The 9,951-nt window shown below is 37.1% G+C and overlaps 1 protein-coding gene and 1 non-coding gene across 2 annotated transcripts in view; both read right to left on the bottom strand.

Moving 5' to 3' along the window:
* Positions 1 to 839: 839 nt before the first annotated feature.
* The window catches only part of LOC120633629 (serine/arginine repetitive matrix protein 1-like), a 28,342-nt gene continuing 19,230 nt past the window's right edge, over positions 840 to 9,951 (bottom strand). Inside the window, exons 3-7 of the mRNA XM_039903904.1 lie at positions 4,797 to 5,029; positions 3,580 to 3,863; positions 2,635 to 2,843; positions 1,950 to 2,159; positions 840 to 981 (exon numbers count right to left, since the gene is read on the bottom strand). Coding sequence (XP_039759838.1) covers positions 892 to 981; positions 1,950 to 2,159; positions 2,635 to 2,843; positions 3,580 to 3,863; positions 4,797 to 5,029 — 1,026 coding nt within the window. The 3' untranslated portion in view covers positions 840 to 891. The remainder of the gene's footprint in view (positions 982 to 1,949; positions 2,160 to 2,634; positions 2,844 to 3,579; positions 3,864 to 4,796; positions 5,030 to 9,951) is intronic.
* Positions 6,932 to 7,065, bottom strand: LOC120635318. Its single transcript, XR_005659277.1, has one exon. It is a non-coding gene; the product is annotated as a U4atac minor spliceosomal RNA (small nuclear RNA).

Below are 9,951 nucleotides of genomic sequence, written 5' to 3'. Positions count from 1 at the left end.
TGGAAACCAAGTTGCATAAAACCACGTTTTCCCATATGCAAATATTCAAAATGTAGGCCTGAACCCAACTAGATGCGTAAACTGAGCTTAGCTTTATGGCATCCCACATTTTAGTTATTATTCTTTTGTCGCGTTAGGTAAAAATGACGCGCGCACACCTCATGCTGCTCATTCCGGTGATTTAATTGATTCAATTGTACAAAAATCTCAAATTTTAATGTCGAGTGAAACTTGTTTGTCCGATAATTACTCTATTAGTATTACAATTTTTATTTATGTTGAAATATTTTTTATTTAACAAGATAATTCGTTATAAAAAACTTTCAATCTATGGAATACCTTTTTTCTATTGTTAGTGTCGTTATTTTGCAAACGTAGAATAAGAGGAAAGAAATTTATCTTGCTACGCCAAAGTATAACTTCTAACGAGTGTACATAACACACGTGTTTTTTATTATTACACATCACATCTCCAAGATTCAAGGTCCGATTGACCGTACAAATCGAGGTGAAAGAAAAATGATCTAGGAGACAAACGTCTTGACTAAATTCTTCACAAAAACTGTACTCGAATATTTCGAACATATAGCAGCAGGCAGGAGGTAATATGACCCTAAAATGACGTCTGTCAATGATTGACATTTGTAACATTATCATTGCAGCCCACAACATTATTTATTGTTCCTAGTACGAACACTTTCATGAGTGAACGATTACGAATAAACTAAAGGGTTTTAGCAAACTGTACGCAACTGTGTGGGCTAATAAAGAAGGATATGTAAACATAAGGATCTACTACTATTTGGCAATGAGGGTTATGTACGTTTTGGTAACGCGCGATTGCTGGACCACAATCATCCGAGCGCCACCAAAACATTTCTAATTACTACTTTAGAGGGAGTCAAGACGCGTACGTTGTACTGCTAGTAACGCCGATTGTTGCTGTAAACTTTTCCGCAGACCCTCCAGTGTCTGTAGCACCTGTAAAATAACATTAGTTCACTGTAGAATGTTTTTGCTATATTGCGATTCTTCTTTTGTCTATGATTATTAGTTAAATCCATTTGTTCTTTACAATGGTGAGTCCCTATGTTACTTAAGTACCCATGCAATACTGTTACCCATGCGAGATTGTAATCAAAATTTCGATGCAAAATTAATTTTCTGCCCCCTGTTAAGAATATTGTTCCCGAAGGACCAACGATTGGATTTAGATAATATGGAAAAGATACAATTTTAATTGCTGCTTATGTATCGAGATAATCCATAATGTCATTACGAACAAGGTACGCGGGTTTTTGTCCGGAATAACCTTTTCCTTCCAAGCATTCATGGTTATAAACAATAAATTGAATCAGAACATATTGCTCGGCTCGTTAATTTGCTCTTTCATTAAGTGACAAATTAAAAAACCAATTTAAATCGGTGCCGAGTCGCCGTTGATGCGCAAAAAGAAATTAAGTGTCTAATGTAGAATTCCACTTTGATATTGATACAGTCATTAAGTAATAATAACTAGTAAAAAAATCTATTTATTTTTAAGTGAAATGGCCGCCTACCTTAAGATAAGGTCATACCGACTTAAAATTGTGATGACTGGTCAAATTTATGAAAATTTCTGTAGACCTTCTGTATTACGTAACTTTTAAAGATTATTCAGAAACAATGTTTTACGCAGCAAGTGAAACAACGCTTTCTAAAGATGAATAAAAAGAAGAAACTATAATTTTTTAGATTGTAGGTACCCTAGTTATAAACAGACAAAACAATGCTATCATCGCTTCACAAAGTTTTAGTCATTGTATAGTTTCTAACTGAAAAGAAGAAGAAGTTCACTTTTTTTTAATTTCAAAATTAGGTAAGAAAGATTTTTTAGTTCGTTGCAAACTTCAGCCATCGTATAAGACGCAAATTGTGTGTGAGTTTAGTTTTATTTTTCGGACACCTACCTCATCTCGCGCGTAAGCTTTCCTCTTTGGCGGTTCAGAATGCGGCCTATCGGTTGGTGAGGGAGGTTGTATTTGGGGACGGGTAGGTGGAGGTGCGGCGAGAGGGGAGCGGCGTGCTACTGGTGAGAGACGACGGGGGGGCTCGGGGGAATTAGCTCGGATGAAGTTCGTCACGTGAGTGCGCTCTGGGCTCCGTCGGGGTGCGTCCACCTTTAAATGATGGGAGTTAAGGTTAACTCTGTATAACTTATTAGGTCCAAGGAAATTGATAGAATAAATGAAAGAGTATAATGGAATATTCAAAAATAACATGCTCATTAGAATCGCTACGTTAAAATATAGCTTACAAAAATTATAGGAAAGAAACACGCACACACACATAAAGTAATTTCTTTCTTTCAAATAATTAATCTAAGTTAATCTAAGTAACTAATGAGAATTTTTATATGGCGCTACATTAAATACATTGTCTTTACCGCATGCGTGTTTGTTTTACATTTTCACAACTTAAGTAGTGAACTCGTTTCTTTTCCAACGGACGGAAGTATTTTTATTTTGGAATATTTAAGATCTGCATACCTGCACTTACTAAATTACAACATATAGATAATCTCTCTTATCACCATATAAGTAATATTAAAATGTAACAAAGTTGTCATAACTCGTGTAGACTTAGATATACTACCTCGGTTGCTCTAAGCTCTCTGACTCTAGGATTGTGGGGTGGCTCGAGAGGCGATCGAGAGACGGTGACAAGTAGTTTCTCGGCCTCTCGTATTAGCTCTCGGTACTTCCGTTCCGCTTCCCTATCCGCTTCCAGTAGGGGGTCCCGTTCTCTTACAGGAGGGGCTGAGGGTGCATGGCATCGACGACGCATTCTGGGTGGAGTTGTTCCTGAAAAATTATTGGAATAAATAGAACGTCTTCGGGCTTAGTCTTTGATGCTGTCACGATCATTATAGTACTAATGATCACCGAATGATATAAGATAGTTGATTATTAGGTAAACTAAGGTATTCATTTTACCTGATAGGCAAAGATGTCAGGGTAATTAAACTTTTAATTTCCTTCATATTACTAAATGATTCGATGATATCAGGATCATCTTTATGTCAGTCCTGCATCCATCATCTTCATATCAACCGATAGACGTCCACTGCTGCAAATAGGTTTTTTGTAGGGAGTTTCAAATTACACGGTTTCGTGCCGCTTATGTCCAGCGGCTCCCTGCGGCGCGCTTGATGTCGTCTGTCTACCTCGTTGGCTGTGGGCCCCACCCATTGCCACTTCAGCTTCGCGACTCTTTGTGCTATATCGGTATCTCTGGTTCTTCTACGGATCTCCTCATTTCTGATTTGATCACGTAGAGAAATCCCAAAATCAACTCTCTCCATCGCCTGCTGAGTGACTCTGAACCTTCTTATGAGGCCCATTGTTAGCGACTAGTTTTGGAACATCACTGGCAACCCTGTTCGAATACTTTGGTCTTCATGCACTGAAGGATTTTGGACGAAAAGATGTCACGAAGTTTGCCATGCCACCCGAGTTGGATTCGGCGGTTCACCTCCTACTCTGTATCTAAATAGACTGAATAGTTTGATTTATAATCTCAAAAAACAACTACACCAACCTGCAGATCGTGGAGTTCTTCGAGGAGGCCTTCGTCTTCTTGCCCTCCTTTTTCCAGGTGACGCGGTACTATCAGGTTCATCCTCATCCCCTCCATCCAATCCCGTATCGCCATCTGAATCTACATCCGCATCAGATAAGATGGCCGTCTCACGTCCACGTGGTTTCATGCCACGACACTCTTCATCACTCGACGCACCACCTCTGTAATACGGTGTTCTATAGGGTTCTGGAGAAAGGTGAGGCGAAAGATGTGGTGATAGGTGCGGTGAACAATGCGGTGATCTGGAATTAATAAGTATGATATTTAAATATTAGTTTAAAGAAAAAATAATATACGCAAGGCGCATAGAAAAGAGATCGTTCCATTTGCATTAACTCTCGTGTCTCGAGACTAAAGTCGATTAAGTTTTATTGTAAAAATTCAGCTATAAAAATATTTTAGTTACGATGGAAAGTTGTGTTGAAATTGTATTTTATCAAGGTAGTTAGAATAATAATGGAAATGTGATTTACGTAACGAAAGGAGTTTCAGGCCTGCCTTTTTTTTACTGAACTACTTTCTGAAGTTATACAAATGTTTCCGTAGAAGTGAGATACATGATAACAATATTCGACAACTTATAAGTTAAACAAGCAAGCACGACGACAGGTGTCATTACTCCATTATCCCAAAATTAGAAGACAGTAGACATTCAGAAATTGCAGGTCAATAATGCCCACGACTACACTGACATGAGTTTTCGTACACAGTTCAACTATACGCCTCTTTTCTGCCGTAACACCATATACAACGTGTAACCGAATTACGAAATAATGTTAAAGGGTGCATAAGTATATTTCATACGAACCCTGTAAAAATATTAAACAAAAATACCATACAAACCAATTCAGAACATTCCAAGTGGTTACTTATGACAATTCTATTAGAGATAAAAGTCTGACATGTGCATAGTACCTAAGCTACGCGACGCGTACCTAATAAGGTGACAGGTGTCACTTGATGATAATTTTGCATGTAATGTTAGACCTGCATTTCTTTCAGTACAATTATAGCAATGGTTTACTCAAAAACTATTAGGTTTTCGATTTTACTGATAGGTCTCAGTAACAGTACATAATGTACTACTAAAGCCGGTGAAGTATTATTTCGGTTTTCATTTACACGTTGTATATGAGGTCTCGTGTTCAGATTATACTACTTTGTGATCGCTGTACCTGGACACATATTTAGGGTGGGAATCCAACGAGTAAGGCGCATGATGCAGCGACGGTGCTTGCGGACACTGCAGGGACTGCTGATGTACCACGCTGGGAGCCCTTTTTCTGGCGTTAGGGGACGTCCCTCCCAGCCACGGGTTAGTCCGGATACGACATCGCGGGCGAGGCGAGGGGGTAGCACAAACCGTGGGTTCGGGTACAACTCGACGTACTGCGATACTCGAACGACGCTGAAAACATTTTATTGTAAAACTTTAATACATTCTTTCTCTTAAAAATAAGTAACGGTACTTTCCTGTTTATATATTATATTTGTTTTACTTTGCTTAAATTATATGTGCAATGTCTGAATTCGGCGAAAAGCTAAAAGGTTATGGTTATATTAAGCCATTTAATTGTTATTGCCTTGGAGAGCACGGTAATCCTTGATGTCCTATTATCCAAGTATACTTTATATATAATTTTATAAATGTGAATGTGGACGTTTGTTTATCAATCACGCAAAAATGGCTGAACGGATTTGGATGAAATTTGGCATGCATGTAGCCTTTGATATGGAAAAGAACATAGGCTACCTTTTATCTTGATTCCTTATGTAGTTCCCGAGGGAAAATGGAAAACTGTTAACGAGCGAAGCTTTTTGCCAATTCTGAAGTCACGGGCCGCAGCTAGTATCCAATAAAGTTAAAAAGTAATTCAAAAGTGGCTTGTATATATAACACTAGCGAAAGGTAGGTACTAATGTACGAGCTAAGGCAGGCGATGTACTCAAAATGAAGGAATCAAAATGTAGTTACCGAACTATATTTCTGCTAAGTTCCAGTGTGCAAGCAACTTGAAATAACCCTTGGTCAAGCGAGTTTCGGAACAAAACCTATCTATTCTGTAATAAAAGCTCAGAATAGGTTACCTAGAAACAACTATACGGCTCCCAAGTTTCAATAGATATACTAAACTCAGTTCCTACGTACTGAAATTGCATCCTGACCCCGATTGCCATGTAGGTACGTAGCCATATATATCGATATTAAATTGTAGTTGCAGCTATCTACATGGTTCTGCTATATATATGGTTAAATAGCAGTTTTTGTGACGGCTTAGATAAAAAGTTCGATAAATAGCTTTAAATATACTTATGCGTTGATTTCAAGTTATAGTTACATTTACGTACATTTATATTTTGCATTTTCATCCGATGTGATCCCTACCCAGAACAGACCTCCTCTCCGATAGTAGAGTTTCCGAGTGTTTTAACCCTCCACGCTGTTATAATGTGGGTTGGCGGGCATTACTATTGAAATAAGATGACTTAACGTGCGTTCCGAAGCACATTTTCTATCTCCGAGCTCGTACTTGAAATTATGTGATGTAAGGATATTTTTTGGCCGGACCAGGAATCGAACCCAGTTAGGGTACCGTTGCACTATTATAACTCCCCAGCGCCTTTTTTATTCGTTATTTTGAATATTTCGCATTAAAAGAGCATTAATTTTGGTAGGTTGTAAATCCGCAATGATGGGTATACTTTCAAAGAAATTGTTATATTATAATAATTTGAACCCACAGCTTTTATTTTAAAATACATAGGTAATCCACTTACATTATTAGTGGATTTAAAGTTTAATTTTACGTAACGATTTTAAAATCATAGTAAATGGAGGAAACGCATAAAAATAAAAGTAAAACCAGGAGATAGTAAAAGCATATACTGCGTACGCATCTGGATCTCTGTGCCATAAGACGTACTCGTATCTGTGACATTTATTATTTAATCGACTTGCAAATAAGTCTAAGTTTGGAGAACCGAACTGGAATAAATTTTTTTCTATAAGCGAAATTCGCAAGTTGAACAGTAAGATGGCACCTGCCACCCGTCGAATATGTCGGTTTGTAACTAATAATGAAAATTGGTAGGTTGAAAATCCGCAATGATGGGTATACTTTCAAAGAAATTGTTATATATAATAATTTGAACCAACAGCTTTTATTTTAAAATACATAGGTAATCCACTTTCATTATTAGTTAACCTCATCACCTATTTTTCCATGTTTCAATTAGTAACAACGTGTCAACGTTTCAAGTAGTTCCATGCAATTGCAAGCACTAGGTAGCCCTTTATAAAGTAAAAAGGCCTTTCAAAAATTGCGCTCAGACTCCCTTTACGGCAGCCGGGCGCGGGTATGTTATACAAGTATAACTGGGTGTCAGCATCAGTGCTCTCACTTTACGATCACTGCGCACTATGCTCCCCAAGACAAGGAAGTGTTTAATTCCAGCCGCGGACTGGTCTTATATTTTTCTGCCGTACTAACGATAGCGCGATTCAGCAATTTAGCAGCGCCATCTATTAGCGTGTTCAAAAACTACTTCTTAATATGGCTGCCAGCAAACACGTCACGTTATTATTGTCAATTTTCTGCATATTGGCAATAATATTGTCTGTTTTACTGACGAATTGATGAAGTATTTGTAAAAACTATTGGCAATATTTATATTGTCAATAATATTGACAGTGGATCGGGAGTTGTCGAGCTCCTTGTACCGCATAGCCTACTGTTTCATACACGGTATGTAACCTTAGATTTATCGTCGTTGTATGTAACAATTCTAAATAACATAATTCCGAAAAGATTCACATTCAGTTCGATTTTTTTTATTTAGGACATTATTTATAATTCTTTCTTTTTTACCAACTTATAATTAAAGAAACAGTTTGTTAGCTCAGAACTCTGTCATTTATAACCGATATAAAAATTGATTTTATTCTTTGAGATGGTATATTTCCATTTTCATCAAGTCAAGATCTGTTGAATGGATCCTGGAGAAATTGAGACAACGATTATATTTTAAACTAACTTTAACATTGGCTATCGAAAAGCACCATTTGTTCAAGTGAAACCGATAATGGACCTCGGATGGCAATCTACTACTGAACTACTGAATTTTGATTATGAAGGAGATAAAGGAGCTGATGATGAAGTGCAGGGAGAACTCCTCAAGCATTAATTCCTTCCTTGTAAAATCACAACTTATTCCATATTAGCTATATTCCAATTTTCGGTTTGACCATTGGAAATTTTAAAAAATGTGCAATATAAAATGGAAAGCCTGGTTGGTAACTTATAATGAGAGCTCACGTCCAACGTGCAGCGCTAATGGGCGATCGGGCTTTTTTTAGCTCAGATAAAACTCTCCCCTATTAATCCGTACGCTCCAATTAATTAATAAGCTAAATTCAAAAACCTGTGAATACACGAGCCAGTTATGATAGAGAAAATAAATCTGAATCATTTTCTGAATGGAATTATATTTTTGAATTACATAGCTGTTATCCACGATATCACATACATATCCTGATAGATAAATAAGTTGCAAATACAAATATTCATGCTACGACCTACAACGTAAGGCTCGTGTCGTGTCTCATGGTAAATGAAAAATTGGGTTACAATATTTAAAAAATCTGACTGGTATTTCCAGAGCTTACAGCGTTCAAAAAAACCAAACAAAAGATAGATGAAATAAGAGGCTTTGCTAGTAAGAAAACAATCAGTTTCGCCCATCAACATTAGCATCACCCTCAGATTATAAATTTTAGACTGCTAGGTACGGACCATTGAATTAAGAACATACAGAATACTCATTTAGCCATCCCTCCCTTTACACCCGCGGAATGTTGCTAGCTCACAAACGTTTTCCAATTTTCCTATTTTGTCGTGAAAGTTTAGAATAGTAGAGGTAAAATAATTACTGTCAACTGCTAAATGCTATGAAGTGACTAACTGTTTTTTCGAGAAATCATACTAAAGTGGAGTGGTTTTATGCTTCAATGTTAGTCGTGTTCACGGTTTCTGTATGTTCTTAATTCTTTTGCACGGAGCTCCACTCTACTGGATACTCTCTCTCTCGTAGGAGAGAGAGTTTCTAGTTTGAAACCGATTATTTTCACGTTATGTTAATGAAAGTCAGTATGAAATGGTTCAATTGCAATCAAAATGGTTTATGTGCTAAACGAGAAAACGAGATGAACAGCGATAATTTTGTAACTTCAGTCGGTTCTGATCTAGACAGAAAACCAATTTCGTTACCAGGCCCTGCGTCGTTGCTTTTTTTTTTTGGAAGGCTCTTGTTTTAGTACCATTAAAATATATCGTTATGGTAGCTTTAAGTACATTCAATGATAGGAAGTTAAACGCACAGACTATAGTTAAACCTCTCAGGTTAAACGTGTAGAGTTTGTTACGCGAAAACGACTCCGCTGGGCCAGTTAAAAAATTATAAATTCCCATATTACCCCTATCGCCTTCACTCTTGATTCAACGGGGTGTGATCGACTGTTCCGCGTTGAGCAACAAGCTCTGCTGCGTTTACGCACCTACAAATTACAGCTACCTTCGTCGCCGCAAATTGCTCATTTAGGCGCACTTTGGCGCGCGCTAGCCGCTAGGTCAACCGTACCACGCACTTTGGCTAAGATAAACACGCTGTTGATGGACACCCCTCATTGTGACATATTTGCGGATAAATGGGCTGAGCTTATAGATCATATCACACAGTTTTGTGAGAATTTATAACATACTAGCGGACCCCAGCGCCATCTGTCGGGCTAATTTGTGAATCTAAACCATCCAGGGTGCCACCCAAACGCATACCAAAAAAATCATTCAAATCGGTCCAGCCGTTTAGGAGGAGTTCAGTGACATACACACGCACACAAGAAATATATAAAGATATACCTACATTTTTTCTTTTCTTTCTTAATTTATAAATTTGTTCATCTAATTTATGTTATGCTAATATATGGCATACAATCAATTGGATAAACAAATTTATAAATTGTAAAGTTATAATAACATTAATCAGGTTCAGGCTATTAAATTATGGAACGCCTTGCCGTTAGATATCCGTGAGGCACAATCGATTGGGACCTTCAAGAAACTAGTGAAGGATCATTATTTGTCTCTTTCAGCCGAACATCGCTGAAGCGAATCATTTTAAGTGTGTAATTTGAATTATTTATGTATTTCATACAAATTGAGGATGTTATATGTTATATATTTATGTTATATATTTTATTTGTATTTATATGTAATATATTTATATATATATATATATTATAGTTATATTTATATATATTTTATTTGTATTTAT

The sequence above is a fragment of the Pararge aegeria genome, chromosome 2 (assembly GCF_905163445.1).
Source record: "Pararge aegeria chromosome 2, ilParAegt1.1, whole genome shotgun sequence".
Taxonomy (NCBI): Eukaryota; Metazoa; Arthropoda; class Insecta; order Lepidoptera; family Nymphalidae; genus Pararge; species Pararge aegeria.
Note: the sequence above shows the minus strand (reverse complement) of the source record. Positions and strands in the feature narration are given on the sequence as shown.